The following is a 19,657-nucleotide window of genomic DNA, read 5'->3' on the forward strand; positions in this document are numbered from 1 at the left end:
GGCCCTCATTGTCCACATGGGAAACTTGGACTGAGTTCTGGGCTCCTAGTCTTTGCTTGATCCAGCCTATGCTACTATGGGCATTTGGGGATTGACTCGTTGGGCGAGAGGTCTCTATCTGTCTCTGTCCCCTGGTTTCTCTATTTTTCAAACAAAATGTTTAAATAATGACAGACCCAAAATAATGTGTGGCTCTAGCTTTTTAAAAATTTTTAGTAATCTAAAAAACCAGATTTCATGTGTTTCATCAGGTATAGTTCTAAGAAGATAACGATACTTCTCTTCCTCTTCCTTCCCTCCCTCAACCCTCCTTCATTCCTTTTTTCTTTAATTTTTGCAAATACATAATTTCATTTCCCTCTACAGTCATACACTACATTCACTACTAACCATAATATTCATCAAGTAAAAAGTAGGAAGACCATAGTTCCACAGGAGTATAAACAAAATCTAAAAACAACAATCATATAAGATGTCTTTTTCATTCCTATACATTATTTTTTATTCTATATTAACTGCCACATATCAGAGAAAACATGATATTTGTCTTTTTGAGACTAAGTTCACTAAAATAATGGTTTCCAGTTGCATACATTTTGTTACAAAAGACAGTATTTCATTCTTTTTTATGGCTGTGTAGTATTCCATAATGTACATATACTACATTTTCTTTATCCAATTATCAGTTGAAGAACGTCTGGGTTGATTTCATATCTTAGGTATTATGAATTGAGCTGCAATGAACATGGAGGTACAGATAACTCTTTCGTATCCTGGTTTCATTTTGTTTGGGTAAATTCCCAGGAGTAGGATGGCTAGGTCATATGGTGTATCTGTTTTCAGATTTCTGAGGAATCTACACATTGTCTTTCATAATGGTTGCACTAGTTTACATTCCCATAAACTGTATTATGGTACCTTTTCGCTTGCCAGCATTTATTGTTTTTTGATTTTTAGATGATAGCCATTCTAACTGGGATGAGGTGAAACCTTATTGTGTGTGTGTATGTGTATGTGTGTGTTTGTGTGTATTTTTTTAAGATTTTATTTATTTATTTATTTGAAAGTCAGAGTTATACAGAGAGAAGGAGAAGCAGAGAGAGAGAAAGGTCTTCCATCCGCTGGTTCACTCCCCAATTAGCTGCAATGGCCGGAGCTGTGCCGATCCAACGCCAGGAGCCAGGAGCTTCTTCCGAGTCTCCCATGTGGGTGCAGGGGCCCAAGGACTTGGGCCATCTTCCACTGCTTTCCCAGGCCATAGCAGAGAGCTGGATCAGAAGCAGAGCAGCCAGGACTCGAACTGGTGCTCATATGGGATGCCGGCACTGTAGGCAGTGGCTTTACCCACTACATCACAGCGCCAGCACCTGTGTGCATGTTTTTTAAGATTTATTTTATTTATTTGAAAGGCAGAGTTACACACACACACACAGAGAGAGAGAGAGAGAGAGAGACAGAGAGAGACAGAGAGAGAGAGAGAGAGAGAGAGAGAGAGAGAAACTCTTCCATCAATTGGTTCATTCCCCAAATGGCTGCAATAGTTTGGGCTGGGGTAGACTGAAGCTAGGAGCCAGGAGCATCTTCTAGGTGGCACATGGACTACCCTCCAATTTTCCCAGGCACATTAGCAGGGAGCTGTAAGTGGAGCAGCCAGGACTTGACCTGGTGCCCATATGGGATGCTGGCATTGCAGATGGTGACTTTATCACAATGCTACAGTTCTGGCCTCTTCATTGTGGTTTTAGCTTTGGGGAGTGAACCAGCGGGTGGAAGACCTTTCTCTCTCTCTGCTTCTCCTTCTCTCTGTATAACTCTGACTTTCAAATAAATAAAATCTTAAAAAAATACACACAAACACATACATACACATAACACACACAATAAGGTTTCACCTCATCCCAGCTAGAATGGCTATCATCTAAAAATCAAAAAACAATAAAAAAAAAAACCTGCAAATGGGACAGCTGGCATTTAAACAAGTGTTCTTCTAATATGGGATGCTGATATTGCAAGCTATGGCTTAACCTCCTGCTCCACAATGCCAGCCCTGGCTCTATCTTTTGAAATCAAATGGGCTTTGAGAGGCAGGTCCAGGGGCTCCATGCTTAAAGTACCACTTACCACCAACATGGGAACATAATGTGGTTCTCTATTGTGATCTTGGCCTGGGTCATGAAATGATAGGGCTTGGGTTCATTGAGACTCTCTCCATTTCTTCTCATGTGTAAGGCATGAATGATCACTGTAGCCTGGGAGCCTTCCTGGGCCCATGTGAGACAGTATTGTGATGGTACCCAAATATACCATGAAAGCATCATACAGAGTTGTTACTGCAAGTGTTCTCTCCAAGGATGTAGATGGCTTTCCAGCTTTAGTTTCTTTTTTTTCCAAAGGCCCACATAGCTTCTACTGTAGACTTTTTTCAATGATTCAATGATATGTGGCTCATGTCTTCAACTTTCCTCTAGAGAGAGTAAGCAAGTGAGTTAAAAGCAAGTTTTGAAACTTCTCATGTGGCAGGCTTCCCCAAATTCAAAAACTAAAACTTCGCTAAAAAAAAAAAAGGAAACCAGCGGGTTATCTGTAAATTTTATATTCACTCAAAAATTAAGTAAGTAGTAAAATTTGATTTTCAAAATTCTCTTTGCACATATGGACCATGGAAAGTCTGATATAACAAAACCAGAAAGTGAACTGAAAGTTGTCCCTTCAGTATTGATCATATGATGATGTGAAATTCTCACTAATTTTTAAATCATTGTTTCCATAGATATAATTGGAAAAGTAGGGGCACAGCGGGATGAGCCAGTGCCTGCAATGCTGGCATCCCACGTAAGCACTGGTTCGAGTCTTGGCTGCTTTGTTTTTGATCCAACTCTCTGATAATGCACTTGGGAAGCAGTGGAAGATGACCCAAATACTTGAGTTTCTATGATCTACTTGGGAGACCCAAATGGAATTCCAGGCTCCTGACTTTGTGTTCTTTTAGGGAATGAACCAGCAGATCAAAGAAGATCTCTCTGCCTCTCTGTCTTTCCCTCTCTGTAACTGTGCCTTTCAAATACATATATCTTTAAAAAAAAAAAGAGAGAGAATAGGGAAAGTAAATGTACCTTTATATGTCCTATTGGATATGCACTTTTAGATACAGTGAACATGTTCACATAAAGATGACCAGGTCATAGGGTATTTAAGGCATGTGTAGTGTTCGTAGTGCAGGGTAGGGGTTTCACAGGCAGAAAGGAGAACTGACTGGAAGCGTGAGAATGAGTAGAGAGAGGAAGTGTCTCTAAGAGCTCCGGGTGCAAGGCAGACCCAGAAATTGTGTGCAAGGGTTGAACTCACAGAGCTCTGGAAGAAGGGGCTGGTGTGTGACAAGAAGGGCTCCTGAAGCCAAAGCCTGAAGGCCAGGCGGGTTTTAGTGCAGTGTAGTATATATAGCAGTGTAGTAGTAGTGTAGTATAGGGAGGCAGCCATGCGAGCTAGCTGGGAGAACCAAGGGCAGTAGGATCAGGGTTGACTAGAAGCCAGGATGAGGGGAGGGTGTGGGGAGAGAATGGCAGATAAGTGGGAAGCAGATAGTGCTGGTCCTTTAGACCACAGGAGAGAACTTGAGCTCTATCATGAGGGTGTATTGAGGAGGACTCAGGACTTATAGTTAGGATTTTTATCTGGGCGAAGAGATAAAGAGCTGTGATGGCCTTGCTCTGGCTGCCGAGTTGGAAGACTGATGGGGAAAGTCTCAGAATAACAGTTAGGAGGCTATGGTAGAAACCGATACTAGAGAAAAAGGTTGCAGAAGCTATTACCAGTGTGAATGGAGTGAAGAAAAAGATGATTCGCACCGGCCCCAAGGGTATTGACTATTGATCAACTTTCAAGATGAACCTCCCAATGATCCTGTCTAGCAATATTTGCAATTTTGTATAAATCCCTTCCCCTTTACAGTGCTCTTGACTTAACTGAATCTCTTCTAACAAATAGACTTCACTTTACAAAAAGCCCATAGCTTCTATTCGGACAACCTCTGTCACCCCAAGAGGAGCCCCAGTCACATGGAGAGGCCCTTGTGGCGAGCAGCAGGCCTGCCCTCACAGGTGTGAGTAAGCCTGGAATTGGATGCCTCCTCAGTTGAGGCTTCAGACGAGACTGCAGTCCTGCCAACCACTTAACTGCAGTCTCCTGAGGGACCTTGAGTCAAGAGCAGCCAGTTAAGCTCCTCATAGATTCCTGATCCTAAGAAACCGAGATATTGCATGTATGGTGGTGTAACCTGTGAAGCTTGGGATAACTTAGTAACAAAGCAATGAATAACCAGTACAGTAACTAGGCTGTGGAAGCTATTATGTTCACCTGGGTGACCAAGCCAAAATGAGGGTTTTGACTTCTCATCATTTACATCCAGCTTGTCAAGAATTTTGTTTCTAAATAATTGATGAGGGGCCTGCTCAGTGGCTCACTTAGTTAATCCTCCACCTGCGGCACCGGCATCCCATATGGGTGCTGGGTTCTAGTCCTGGTTGCTCCTCTTCCAGTCCAGCTCTCTGCTGTGGCTCTGGAGGGCAGTGGAGGATGGCCCAAGTGCTTGGGCTCCTGCACGCGCATGGGAGACCAGGAAGAAGCACCTGGCTCCTGGCTTCGGATCGGCGCAGCACCAGCCGTAGCACCCATTTGGAGAGTGAACCAATGGAAGGAAGACCTTTCTCTCTATCTCTCTCTCTCTCACTGTCTATAACTCTACCTGTCAAATAAATAAAAAATAGTCAATACCCGGGGCCAGCACTGTGATGCTGCAGGTTAAAGCCCTGGCATGTAGTACTGGCATCCCTCTTGGGCTGGTTCGAGTACTGGCTGCTCCACTTCCAATCCAGCTCCATGCTAATGTGCCTGGGAAAGCAGTGAAGATGACCCAAGTGCTTAGGCCCTTGCACCTGTGTGGAACCCCCAGAAGAAGCTCCTGGCTCCTGCTTTGGCCTGGCACAGCCCCATGTCATTGCAGCCATTTGGGGAGTAAACCAGTGGATGGAAGACCTCTCTCTCTCTCTTTGTCCCTACCTCTCTCTGTAACTCTGCTTTTCAAATAAAAATAAATCATTTAAAAAATAGTTAATACGTTTGCTTTACATTAAAGATATCACTCACTTACCTTAGGTCATTCATTAGTAAAGATTTTAGAAGACACTTTGCAAAATGATGCAGAATTCCAAAAAGAAATAATTAGGAAAGTAAAATCACTTTTTAATGTCTCATAAATGGTGTTATAAAGAAGCACTGATTAATATCAGACACCTACTCCAATACTCCAATACTCTTTGTGGTATTTTATTCAATTTTTTCTATGGTATGCTTCTTTTCATGTTGCAGTAGCCCCTCCTAATTTGTGGTTTCACTTTCTGTGGTTTTCATTACCCACAGTCATTTAAGATCTGAAAACATCAAATGGGAAATTCCAGAAATTAAAAAAAATTTCATATTTTAAATTGCATACTGTTCTGAGCAGTGTGATGTAAGCTTGCATGTTCTACTCTGTCCTGTCTGGGACTTGATCATCCTTTTGTCGAGCGTGTCCACATTATCTGCACAATCTACCTGCTAACCACTTAAGTAGCCATCTTAGTTATCAGTTCTACTATTATGGTATTGCACTGTTTGTGTTCAACTAACCCTTGTTTTACTTTTGGTCCCAAAGCACAAGGGTAGCAATGCTGGCAATTTGGATATGGAAAAGAAAAGCCATAAAGTGCTTCCTTTAAGCAAAAAGATAAAAGTTCTAGATTGAAGAGCAAAAGTAGTAGGCTGAGGTTGCTAAGATCTAAGTTAAATTATTGTTAATCTCTGAATTTGATTAGCTTATACATGAATCATAGGGATGTATGTCTAGGAAAAGGCTCCCAACATATATACATTTTGGTACCACCAGCGGTTTTAGGCACCCACTGGGCCTTGGAATGCATCCTTAATAGGTAAAGGGGGAGGCCTTGCTGATTTTTCATGATATAACACAAAATCTCAAAACAGATGGTGTCCTACTTATTGCATTTGTCTAGTAAAATGCAACTAGAAGCCATTTCTTTCTAGAGAGCTCTAACACCAAATAGAATGACTGTCACTAGCCATCTAATGAAAAATCTTAAAAATTAAAAAATTAAATTCTGGGGACATGAGCCACACTTGCCTGAAGCTCATTTACATTTTCTCCAAGAAATGAATATAATACCATCCATTCCAAGGAAAAATATCTTTTCTAGCACATGCATCTACTTTTACGAACACAAATACTTATGGCAAACCCATGCAGTGGGCACAGAAAGGACAGACTGGACAAGTGGACTGGAGCCCCAAAGGGCAGATCTGAAATTACCCTTTTCAACCCACTCCTGGCTCTCCTGGGCCCTTCAGTGTCATTCTCCCCTCCCCCATTTTATTAGAAATGCAGAGAGAGAAAGAGAAAGAGAAAGAGAGAGAGAGAGAGAGAGAGACCTTCTATCTGTGGGTTCGTTTCCCAAATGCCCACAACAGGCAGTTCTGGACAAGGCCAAAGTCAGGACCTTAGAATTAAATCCAGGTCTCTCATATGGTCTTAAGGATCCAAATGCTTAGGTCACTACCTGCTGCTTTCTGGGGTGTACATCAGTCAAGCCAGCACTGGAACCCAGGCCCTCCAGTATTAGATGTGGGCATCCAGCACATCATCTTAACCGTTATGCCAGACACCTGTCTCCAAGGTCATTCATTTCTGAGAAGGAACAAGGACAGAGGAGGAAAGATGGATGTGGTGGCTACATCAAGGCTGGGCAGAAAATAATTACAGCCACTCTGGTCAACCAAGAGGTGGTAGCCAGACCTAAGGTAGAGGCCCCAGAGTGGCCTGTTTTGTACTAAAGAATATGCCATTAAGATTATTTTGAACTGTAAACATTTTGAACAAAGCCATTTCTATAGTCTTGGCAGTCACATTGCACAATGGCTGTGGAACACTACAATGAATAGAGATAATTTATTTAGCCATTCTTCTTCATAGGATATGTGAGTTATTTTTAAGTTTCCTTAGGACAGAGCATGAGCCAAGATTAGTGAAACAAAAGGAATGAATCTGGATTGGACAGAGAGCTGAAGACCAAGAGGCCAAAGCAGGAAATGGACAGTGGGGCAGTCAGTTCAATCAGATACCCTATGAAGAGCCTAGGAGGGACAAGGCAGCAGCAGAGGCCAGAGGCATGATACAAGAAGCTATATGTTGAGAATGAAAGGTGTTGCCTGGATCCTTGTACTGTGGCTACAGGTTTGGGTTGGAGGTGAGTCTTATAGAGCTCCAAACTATCTCACATTCCATTGCATTGCTTGTGCACAAGGCCCCAATGATAGTATGGCCAGTGAATTGTCTGTAACAGGCTAGCATTGATTGTCTCTATTCTTAAATTCCTAATTGATGAGATATTTTCAATGGTAATAAGAATCTTATAGGCCTTGCAGTGCCTGGCACAATTATTTGTTAAATAAATAAGCGATTATTAGATAGAAGAAATAATTTATTTCTTTTTTGTGTATTTTTTAAAAAAGATTTCTTTATTTGAAAGGCAGAGTTAATAGAGAGGGAGAAGGAGGGATAGAGAGAGAGAATGAGAGCACTTCCATCTGCTGATTCACTCCCCAAATGGCCACAACAGCCAGCGCTGGGTCAGGCTGAAGCCACAGGCCAAGTGCTTCATCCAGGTCTCCCACGTGGGTGAAGGGCCCCAAAGACTTGGACCATCTTCCTCTGCTTTCCTAGGCACATTAGCAGGGAGTTGGATGGGAAGTAGAGCAGCTAGGAATTGAACTGGAGCTCAGATGGGATGCTGGTGTGGCAGATGGTGGCTTAACCTATTGCACCACAATGCCATTTGGCCCAAAGAAATCCATTTCTTTTCATACTATTTTAATTTCCTCATTTACATTAACATTTAAGTACTTTTCCCTACTTATGTAATAGAAAAATAATTTAAAGAAAATCAATTTGAGTGGAGGGAGCATATGTCTTAGAACAGAGGTAAGCAGTTTTCCTGCCCTTTGCTGTGAGTGTAGGTTGAGAAGGGCCCACCTCACTCCCCAGCATGGGGGTTGGTTACTCCTACAGCCTGAGCTCATCATTAGCTCAAGTGCTTTAGGCTCCCAAAGAAGAGTCTGTGAAGCCTGGATACCTCTAAGCAAATTTGTCTAAGGCCCATAGCCAGGTAAGGTCCAGAAAGAAGTTGTTGGAACAACTATAACGAAACAATTATTTTACTATTATCATTATTTTTGGAATTTTAAAACTATGTAGCTGAGAGGCCGGCACCATGGCGCAGTAGATTAATCCTCCGCCTGTGGCACTGGCATGCCATATGGGCACCAGTTCCAGTCCCAGCTGCCCCTCTTCCAGTCCAGCTCTCTGCTGTGGCCCGGGAAGGCAGTGGAGGATGACTCAAGTGCTTGGGCCCTGCACCTGCATGGGAGACCAGGAGGAAGCACCTGGCTCCTGGCTTCAGATCAGCACAGCTCTGGCCATTGCGGCCATCTGGGGAGTGAACCAACGGAAGGAAGACCTTTCTCTTCATCTCTCCCTCTCACTGTCTGTAATTCTACCTCTCAAATAAATAAATAAATAAATAAAATATTTTAAAAAACAAGTAGATGATTTTATTACAAATTCCCACATGTACATTAGATATTTGTTTGACTTTGTTCCTTTCACCACATCTGGAACACTGGCAGTGTAATGGTCTTTAAATCTACCAAATTAAAGGCACGATATTAACACATTCAAAATGATAATGCTGTGAGGTTACTTGCCTGGGTTGGAGTGCCTGAGTTCATGCTTCTGATTGTAGCTTCCTGCTAATGAGCACCCTGGGAGGCAGCAGGTGATGGCTCAAGTACTTGGGTCCCTGCCACCTACATGTCAGACCTGGATTGAATTCAGGGATCCTGACCCAACCTTGACGTTGCGGGCATTTGAAAAGTGAGTCAGCAGATAAATAGGTCTCTCTCTGTCCCCTTGGTTTCAAATAAAAGTACTGTTCACATGATATTAGGAAATGCTTTATAAATAAAGTGCTATTACCCTAGACTCAAAACAATCTACAAATGACATCATCAGGAAAGAACCTCTTTTTTTTTTTTTTTTTTCCGGACAGGCAGAGTGGACAGTGAGAGAGAGACAGAGAGAAAAGTCTTCGTTTTCCGTTGTTTCACCCCCCCCCCCCCATGGCCAGTGCACGCTGGACCAAAGCCAGGAGCCAGGTGCTTCTCCTGGTCTCCCATGTGGGTGCAGGACCCAGTGACTTGGGCCATCCTCCACTGCCTTCCCAGGCCACAGCAGAGAGCTGGACTGGGAGAGGAACAACCAGGACAGACTCTGGCGCCCCTACTGGGACTAGAACCTGGGGAGCTGGTGCCACAGGCGGAGGATTAGCCAAGTGAGCCGTGGCGCTGGCCATGTTGCTCCAGTTTCGATCCAGCTCTCTGTTAATGCGCCTGGGAAAGCAGCAGGTGGTCTGAGTGTTTGGGCATCTGCACCTTCGTGGGAGACCCGAATGGAGTTCCTGGCTCCTGGCTTTGTCCTAGCCCAGACTTGCCATTGCAGCCATTTGGTGAGTGAACCAACAGATGGAAGACTCTCTCTCTGTAATACTGCCTTTCAATAAATACATTTTTAAAAAGTCATTTACTGAATCTTGATGTGAATGGAATGGAAGAGGGAGTGGGAGTTGGGAGGGTTGCGGGTGGGAGGGAAGTTATGGGGGGAAAAAGCCATTGTAATCCATAAGCTGTACTTTGGAAATTTATATTTACTAAATAAAAGTTAAAAAACAGTCATTTACTTATTTATTTGAAAGGCAAAGAGAGAGGGAGAGAGAGCCAGAGAAACAGAGAGCTCCCTAAATGCCCATTGTGGTCAGGATTGGGCCAGGCTAAAGCTAGAAGCCTAGAACTCAATCCAGATCTCTGATGTAGTTGGCAGGGGAGCAGCTTCCCAAGCCATCACCTGCTGCCTCCCAGTGTGTGCACTGCCAAGAAGCTGGATTCTGAAGTGGAGTTTGGAGGTGAACCCAGGCACCTCGATCTGGGATCTGGGCATCCCAAGTAACCATGAGGCCAAATTCTTACCCTGGTTTCCCAAACACTTGCAATACTGCAGAAGACTGATCTGCTCTATGCGGTACAATGCCAACCTGGTAATTTTGCTTTCTGGCTTAAAGTTTTGTGGCTCCCTTTCACCTAACAATGCAATGGAAGTTCACGATCATTTTAGATTGACTTATAAAGTACCAAACACCTCAACATGCGAAATAGTGTTCTTTTTCTTTTCCAGAAATCTCCAGCTGCACTATTTAAATGGAAGTCCTTCACAGTCAGTCACCTGTGGGTACTGCATACTTACTTGAAATGTGGCTTGTGCAACTTGAAATATGCTCTACGTTTAAAATATACCCTGGAGACTGAAGACTCAGTGAGAAAAAGGTAAAGCTTCCCATTAATAACTGTTTATACTGATTACATGTTGAAATGATAATGTTTGGGCTAGAGTTAAATATATTATTAAAAATAATTTCACTTGTTTAGTTTCACTTCTTAAACTTCACTGCCAGAAAATTTAAAGTTGCACTTGTGGCTGAAGTCATATTCCTACAAGCAGGTGGTGATTAGATCATTCTCATTAATATTTTTAAAGTATTTCCACTAGGCATCTCATTTAATTGTAGAGTGCTTTCCCCACTGAAATCTTGACAGTTAGCTCACGTTCTTTTGTGGAAAAAGTCTCGAGGAACCGCGAGTGGGTTGGGAAGGGTGATGCACAGCCCATGGGGCTGATGACAAACTTGCTCTTCTCTCCTGAGCTCGGTTTTCTAAGCCCCCTTTAAGTCTGCCGCCAGTCAGGTAGCACTGCAGGCCTCATCACTGGTTGTGAGCAGGGAGTCCCCTCTCTCTTCTTCTGTTTTGGTCTAAATCTCTTTTCTTGTTTATTTTTTTAACTGATCATACAAATTAAACTTTGGTACTTACAAGGCACTGTGTGATGTTTTGATACATGTATACATTGTGTGATGTTTTGATACATGTATACATTGTGTAATGGTCAAGTTTGGGTAAATGCATCTGTCTCCTTAAACATTTACCATTGTGTGATAGTGAAAACACTCTAAATCCCCTCCTCGAGGTCTTTGAATGTCATCTGTGCCATCCTTTCTGTGCAGTGGAACACCTAAAGGACAATACAGCTCACAAGAAAGTCACCCTTCCTCTTCACGGTCTCTCTCTCCCTCTAGACACCTGCAAAACAGCTAGCAAAACTAGATACTCGAAAGGCCTGCAAGGTTTCTGGAGAGCCCCTGGTGCCAAGTTCCTTCAGCAACCAGACCAGATATAAGCCCAGCCCTATGCATGCCATGCGCATAGTCTCTTCATAAGAACAGGCTGTCACCACCTCTTGGCTTCAATAAAGCAACCTGTCTCTATTGAGCTCGGTCTCCTTTCCATCTCTTTTCTGGGGGTACAAAAGGCCAGAATTGGGGCCGATGCTGTGGCGCAGAGGGTTAACGCCCTGGCTTGAAGTGCTGGCATCCCATATGGGCACCGGTTCAAGACCCGGCTACTCCACTTCTGATCCAATTCTCTGCTATGGCCTGGGAAAGCAGTAGAAGAAGGCCCAAGTCCTTGGGCCGCTGCACCCACGTGGGAGACCTGGAAGAAGCTCCTGGTTCCTGGCTTTGGATTGGCGCTGTTGCGGCCAATTGGGGAGTGAACCAACATATGGAAGACCTCTCTCTCTCTCACTGCCTCTCCTCTCTCTGTGTAACTCTGACTTTCAAATAAATAAATAAATCTTTTTTTTTTTTTTTTTAAAAAAAGGCCAGAATCCAGAGCTATTCCAATCTGACAACACCAGCTCTTCTTTCTTCTCCAACTGTGATCCAGCACCATTGACCAGCCCCTCCCTGGTCTAATTCTCCTTTGTTACAGAGACTTTCCCAAGGAAGGGGGCTCTTGAGCTGGAGTCTGTGGATCACCAAGTGCTTCACAGGCAGAATTCAGGCGGTTTGTGAAAGCAGATGGCAAAACATCAAACAAAAAGCAAACTTCTGAGTGTGACTGTTTTGTCATATTTTCCTGTAATATTCTAGCTGTTTAAATTTTCTTGAAATATCATTTATATGTATGACTACTTTGAAACTGTAGTAGCTGGTAGACTCTCTAGTAGATTTAGTTATTTAATGTGTTAATTTAAGCACTTTTAGGGGACAGCATTGTGGTGCAGCAGGTAAAACCGCCACCTGCGATTCTGGCATCCTATGGGAGTCCTTGCTGCTCTGCTACTGATCCAGCTTCCTGCTGATGTGCCTGGGAAGGCAGCAGAGGATGGCCCAAGTACTTGAGTCCCTGCACCATGTGGGACACCCAGATGAAGTTCCTGGCTACTGGCTTCATCTTGATCCAGCCTTGGATGCTGTTGCCATTTAAGGAGTTAACTAGTGGATGGAAGAGCTCTTCAAGAAAATGAAGTTAGGGGTGCCAGCATTGTGGTGTAGCACAAAAAGCCGCTGCCTGTGACACTGGCATCTCATATGGCACTGGTTCGAATCCTGGATGCACCACTACCGATCCAGCTCCCTGCTAATGCACCTCGGAAAGCAGCAGAAGATGGCAGCCCCCTGCCCCACATAGGAGACCCAGAGGAAGCTCCTGGCTCCTGGCTTTGGCCTAGCCCAGCCCTGAATATTGTGGCCATCTGGGGAGTGAACCAGTAGATGGAAGATATTTTTCTCTCTCTCTAATTTTCAAATAAATAAATACATCTTTAAAAAAAGCCATGTTCACTATACCACAAATGTGTTTTTGACATTTTAGTAGCAACTTTGATACAGTGGGATTACTTTGTTTTTTTGTAAGCTTAAAAATTTCCAAGAGGAGTTTTATTGATAGCTCTAGTTCATTCCCTTCCAAAAGATCAAATGAAGTGAACAGTAATAGCCTTTAGATTTTATTGTCTTTATAACAAAACAGAAGATGCAGATTAGAACTGGATCACTTGCCCCTTTCCCTTCTTATCGCCTCTCAGTTCAAAATGTTTACATCTCTTAATAGCCAGCACTCCCTTGGATCTGCAGTTGGGCTCCACACACTCAAGCCTTAGCACAATCTTCTTTGTAGTTTTCCAGAAAATCAGCTTGGTCTGTCCCCGATAGCCACTCTGCTTCCCATCATAACGCCGCTTTCCCTGGGCATAGTCTTTGCCCTTCTGATACTGTAGCCCCTTGGCGGGCTGATGCTCGCCACACTTCTTACAGAAGGTCTGGTGGGTTTTTGGAATGTTCACCATGTTGGCGGAGCACTATCGGCACGGAAAAGGATTACTTTGTAATATGAGACTTTTAGTCCACGCATCTAAAGCGTCTTTCTGAAAAGGAGCCCTTAGGCTTTACCAAGCTCCAAAGCCTAGAAGTCTCCCACTGCATCCAGGGGGCAGCCAGTCCTCCTTAGCCTGGCACAGGAGACACTGCTTTCTTTTTAGCAAATTCTCGGTGAGTTCAACGTTAACGGATGCCTGGATATGCTTGGGCTGCTTTAGCCTTTGTACCTTTCTAAACGCTGTTTCCTATCTTGGAATGTGTCCCAATTTGTTCACCTGGAAAACCCCTTCCCTGTTTAAGCGTCTGCTCCTACGATAACTTATCATGCTGTTCAAAGGGCAGCTTTTTTGGTGGCACACAGGCTATGTCACACTTCCTAGCTCCTTTAGGGTCTTGGCCATCTTCACTGTCCACCACCTCTTTCAATTTTCCCAAAGTGTAGTATGTGGCATTCTCTTTAGGTAGTAAATAGAAGGCCATTTTTCATATTAATGCACAAATATGAAAATGTGTAATGGTTTTTCACTTATGGTCATACTTGAAATTCCTTTACTCATCAATTTTGTGTTGTCAGGGCTCTCTCCTTGTGCATTTACTATTAAGTATAGAAACACTGGACTTACCTTCAGAGAAAAAGTATTTATTTGGAGAAAGGAGCAGGTCATGTCAAGGCCCAAATCAGTCTCCCCAGATACAAAAGGGTTTGGGAATGCATAGAGTTAGGGTAACTGGGGCAGAACTGGGTGAAACAAGTGACAGGACCTGACTGGTGCAGAGCAAAGGGGTGGGGGAAGTCCTTTACATACATCGCATGTTCAAAGATGGCTCCTGAAATGCCATGGGAGTTATGTGATTTAAAATATAATCAATGGCCGGTGCCGTGGCTTAACAGGCTAATCCTCCGCCTTGCAGCGCCGGCACACCAGGTTCTAGTTCCGGTTGGGGCGCCGGATTCTATCCCGGTTGCCCCTCTTCCAGGCCAGCTCTCTGCTATGGCCCGGGAAGGCAGTGGAGGATGGCCCAAGTCCTTGGGCCCTGCACCCGCATGGGAGACCAGGAGAAGCACCTGGCTCCTGGCTTCGGATCAGCGAGATGCGCCGGCCGCAGCGGCCATTGGAGGGTGAGCCAACGGCAAAAAGGAAGACCTTTCTTTCTGTCTCTCTCTCTCACTATCCACTCTGCCTGTTAAAAAAAAAAAAAAATCAATCTTAGGTAACTCTGGTCAGCCTGTGCAGGCTCGTTACGAGGTTGGCCATAGCAGTTCTGTCCAACTTTATCAGGAACCATGGAAAGACGCTCTGTAGAAATTATTTAGCAAAAGCAACTACAATGCGATTGCAAGTTGCTATGCGATAGTAGGCAAATAATTATTATGGCCTGTTAGTAGATGAGGCAGCTACAGGATGCTTGTTGTTTAAGGGGTATGTTTGTTGTGCATAGTTTCATAAATTTTTTAAGAAAATTAGCCAAGTGCTGGCTTGTGGTGTAGTGGGCAAAGCCACTGCCTGTGATGTCAACCTGTATGGGCACCAATTTGGTTCGGATGTGCCTCTTGCACTCCAGCTCCCTGCTAATAAGCCTGGGAAAGCAGCAGAAGATGGTCCAAGTGCTTAGGCCCCTGCACTCACGTGGAAGACCTGGAAGAAGCTCCTGGCTCCTGGTTTTGCCCTGGTCTAACTCTGGTTGTTGTGGCCATTTGGGAGTGAACTGAAAGATGGACGCATGCGTGCTCTCTCTCTCTGTTTCTCACTGTCTCCCTTTCTCTGTAACTCTGCCTTTCAAATAAAATAAAAAACAAAATATTAGGCCGGCGCCACGGCTCAATAGGCTAATCCTCCACCTGCGGCGCTGGCACCCCGGGTTCTAGTCCCAGTTGGGGCACTGGATTCTGTCCCGGTTGCTCCTCTTCCAGTCCAGCTCTCTGTTGTGGCCCAGGAGTGCAATGGAGGGTGGCCCAAGTGCTTGGGCCCTGCACCCGCATGGGAGACCAGGAGAAGCACCTGGCTCCTGGCTTCGGATCAGCGCAGGTTGCCGGCCGCAGCGGCCTTTGGGGGGTGAACCAATGGAAAAGGAAGACCTTTCTGTCTCTCTCTCTCACTGTCCACTCTGCTTGTCCAAAAACAAAAAAACCAAAAAAAGTTAAATAAGTAACAGTACTTATTGACACAGAGTTGGCAATATTAGCATGATGGCAGACAACAGCTGGGTCAGTTTCTGAGTAGCCTGAGATATTAACAAGTTGAGATGAGTGAAATGCACACATAAATTCTGTTATTTTTCAACGTTTTCTAAGTCAGAATTATTCTAATAAAAATAAAAAAATTAGAATTCAAGTAAGTATCATAATATGCCAAAAATTAAGTGAATGGATATTTTCTCTTTTTAAAAAGCATATTGGATAGTTTATTTTATTTAATTTTATCTGAGGGGCTGGTGCTGTGGCACAATGGGTTGACACTCTGGCCTGAAGCACCAGCATCCCAGATGGGTGCCAGTTCGAGGCCTGGCTGCTCCACTTCCAATACAGCTCTTTGCTATGGCCTGGGAAAGCAGTAGAAGATGGCCCAAGTCCTTGGGCTCCTGCACCCATGTGGGAGACCTGGAGGAAGCTCCTGGCTCCTGGCTTCGGATTGGCGCAGCTCAGGCCATTGCAGCCAATTGGGGAGTGAACCAGCAGATGGAAGACTCTCTCTCTCTCTGCCTCTCCTCTCTCTCTGTGTAACTCTGACTTTCAAGTCAATCAATAAATAAATCTTTAAAAAACATTTTATCTGAAAGATGGAGAGGAGAGAGAAAAAAAGTATTTCATTCACTGGTTTACTTCCCAAATGGCCACATGGCCAAGACTGCACCAGTCTGAAGCCAGGAGCCCTGAACTTCATTCAGGTCTCCAACATGGGTGACAGGGGTCCAAGGACTTGGGGCATCTTCTGCTGCTTTCTCAGGAACAATAGCAGGGATCCAGATTAGAAGTGGAGCAGCTGGCTGGCACCATGGCTCACTTGGTTGATCCTCCACCTGTGGCGCTGGCATACCATATGGGTATTGGGTTCTAGTCCCAGTTGCTCCTCTTCCAGTCCAGCTCTCTGCTGTGGCCCGGGAGGGCAGTGGAGGATGGCTCAAGTGCTTGGGTCCCTGCATCTGTGTGAGAGATCAGGTGGAAGCACCTGGCTCCTGGCTTCGGATTTGCACAACGGGCCAGCCATGGTGGCCATTTGGGGGGTGAACCAACGGGAGGAAGACCTTTCTCTCTGTCTCTCTCTCTGTCTATAATTCTACCTGTCAAAAAAAAAAAAAAAAAAAAAAAAAAAAAAAAAGTGGAGCCGCTGGGACTCAAATCAACACTCCAAAATGGGATGCTGGTATTGCAGGTGGCAGCTCAGTTTGTTGAGGCCCCATGAGTGAATTTTTTTAAATAATTTTTTTAAAGATTTATTTATTTGAATGTAAAAGTTGCACAGACAGGAAGAGACAGAGACAGAAAGAGATCTTCATCTGCTGGTTTGCTTCCCAAATGGTCGCAATGGCCAGGGCTGGGCCAGACGGAAACCAGGAGCCAGGAGCTTTTCTGGGTTTCCTACATTGGTTTAAGGGCCAACCACTTGGGCCATCTTCCCTTGCTTTTCCAGGCACATTAGCAGGGAGCTGGAATGGAAGTGGAGTAGCTAGGACTTGAACTGGTGCCCATATGTGATGCCAGCATCACAGGTGGCAGCTTTACCTGCTAAGCCACAATGCCGGCTCTGAATGCATATTTTTGAGACAATTATAAATTGCTTAAAAAAGCTCATAAAGGCTTAAAAATCTGAATAAAAAGATCCTAGAAAAAATGCTACAATCAAAACATCTTGCTTAAAAAAATACCAGATCCAGTCTTCCTGGAGTGCTAGCATGAGTTCAATGAAGAGATACTGCCAATATTATTCAGGTCACAGAAGAAATTGCCAGAATATTCTAATTTTGATACCAAGGCTAGCAAAGGAACACAAAAAACAAACATAAGTAAATCTGTTACATGAGGTCTAACACTGAGCTAAAATAACACAATATGATGCAATAAAGTCAATGGGAATGCAAATGTAGTTGAATAACTTAAAAATTTCAAAGTAATTTAGACATTACTATATTAGAGGAAAAAATTGTAGGAAAAGATATTATCTTTTTGAAAATTTATTTTATTTGGAAGGAGAGTTAGAGAGACACACAGAGATCGCTTATCTACTGATTTACTCTTCAAATGCCTGTAACACTTAGGGCTGAGCCAGGCTGGGCCCAAGACCCAGGAACTCAATCTCAGTCTTAAATGTGGGTGGCAGGGACCCAACTACTTAAGCTATCACCTGCTGCCTCCAAGAGTATGCATTAACAGGAAGCTAGAATGGACAGTGGAATCACAACTTGAGCCCAGGCACTTTGATATTGGATATAGGTGTCACAAATAGTGGCTCAACAGCTGCATCGAATGCCTACCCAAGAAAGGTAAATCTTCATGTTTATGGAAGCTATGCAGAAATACTTCTAACCTTTCATTATAAAAAGGAACAAGCACCACAGTGTAACATTCCTGGCAGTCCTAACTGATGCAATAGGGAAAAGAATAAAAACTAAGAAGTAGACATACCGTCAAAGAGAAAAACTCAGGTGTGGATATCATGATTGCTTATGAGAGTCAGTCCCCAAAGGGACAAATATCATATGTTCTCCCTGATCTATGACAACAGAGCACTAGAAGTGAAATTGACACTATGGAAAGCAATGACTTGAACAGTCCTTTTCTTGACCATCTAGGAGCAGCTTATTATTTTTTAAATTATTTTTTTACCTAATACCATTGGTTGAACTCTTTATTTAACACAAAATTATTCATAAGTGTTTAAATACAATTGAAAACATATCTCAGTAAAAAAATAAGAGTGGGAATAAGAGAGGGAGAATATGTACAGTTCAGCACATGTTCCTATAGACTTACCCCTAAGGATAAAGCTAAAAACTTGCCATGGGACTCCAAATTCCATTATGCTGGGTGGTACTAATGCCATCTTATATGTTAAGGTGACCATATTAAGTGTGTAACTGATCATATAGATAGGATTTAATGTCAAAGGGATCACATAAATAAGACCAAGTGTCTGGTAATAATAATAAATAGAATTAAAAAAGAGAGAATGATCCAACATGGGAAGTGGGCCATACAGCAAATTCATAGAATGACAAACACCCTAAACAGCACTCTGACCTCAGAATCAGCCCATAAGTTATTAGGATCTGGTGAAAAGCCCATGAGAGCATTTCAGCCATGGAAAGCCAAGACATGGTGGCAAAAAATGATCTACATGAAGGATCTCTGTGAGTGAGATCCCAATGGAAAGCAGAGACCATCGAAGGAGCAGGTACTTTTCTCTGAAGGGAGGAGAGAACTTCCACTTTGCTTATGGCCCTGTCTAAATACTGATGGAGTTTGTGGACTCAAAAGGCTTCCATAGCCTTGGCAACTCATGACAAGAGCCTTGGGTGATCACTGATGTCATAAACAAGAGTGTCAATTGTTGAATCAACAACAGGAATCCTGTGCACTTACTCCCCATGTAGGATCTCTGTCCTTAATTAGTTGTACTATGAGAATTAATGGTAAAACTTGTCTTCTAACAATACTTTATACTTTGTGTGTCTGCGTGTGTGCAAACTGTTGAAATCTTTACTTAGTATAGAGTGGGTCTTCTGTATATAAAGATAATTAAAAATGAATCTTAATGGAGAATGGGATGGGAGAGGGAGAAGGAGATGGGACGGAAGTGGAGGTGGGAGGGCAGGTATGGGAAAGGAAGAACCGCTATAATCCTAAAGCTGTACCTATGAAATTTGTATTCATTAAATAAAAGAAAAAATGGATGCAAACACATCCAGTTGAAAAGTGAAAGAAAAAAAAATGATTGCTTATTAGGAAATCAAGTGAAATACTTCTAGAGGAGTTATTAAGACCTTAGTAACATGATTGGATATAATACAAAGCATTCTCACACAGACAACAATAAAAAAATTTAACTAAAAAAGATCCTGTTCAAAAACTGAGTCAAAAGTATGAAATACCAACCAAAAAGCTTGGCAAAGACCACGTCAAGATTTATATAAATAAATGATATAGCTTTACTGTCACACATTAAAGATCAGAGTAAGGAAAGACATGTTCTTGGATAGGAAGATTTAATGTTGAGAAGATATCACGTCTCCTCAAGTGAAAATTAAAAATCCCAAAGGGTTTTAAAAATAGAACTTAGTAGATTCAAGTT

The 19,657-nt window shown here is 43.3% G+C and overlaps 1 protein-coding gene across 1 annotated transcript; it reads right to left on the reverse strand.

The window, feature by feature from the left end:
* Positions 1–13,033: 13,033 nt before the first annotated feature.
* On the reverse strand, positions 13,034–13,339 carry LOC133758423 (large ribosomal subunit protein eL42-like). The gene has a single exon (XM_062189581.1). It carries the CDS (start codon positions 13,337–13,339, stop codon positions 13,034–13,036), a length of 306 nt encoding a protein of 101 aa, XP_062045565.1.
* Between the last annotated feature and the right edge of the window lie 6,318 nt (positions 13,340–19,657).

The sequence above is a fragment of the Lepus europaeus genome, chromosome 4, assembly GCF_033115175.1.
Source record: "Lepus europaeus isolate LE1 chromosome 4, mLepTim1.pri, whole genome shotgun sequence".
Taxonomy (NCBI): Eukaryota; Metazoa; Chordata; class Mammalia; order Lagomorpha; family Leporidae; genus Lepus; species Lepus europaeus.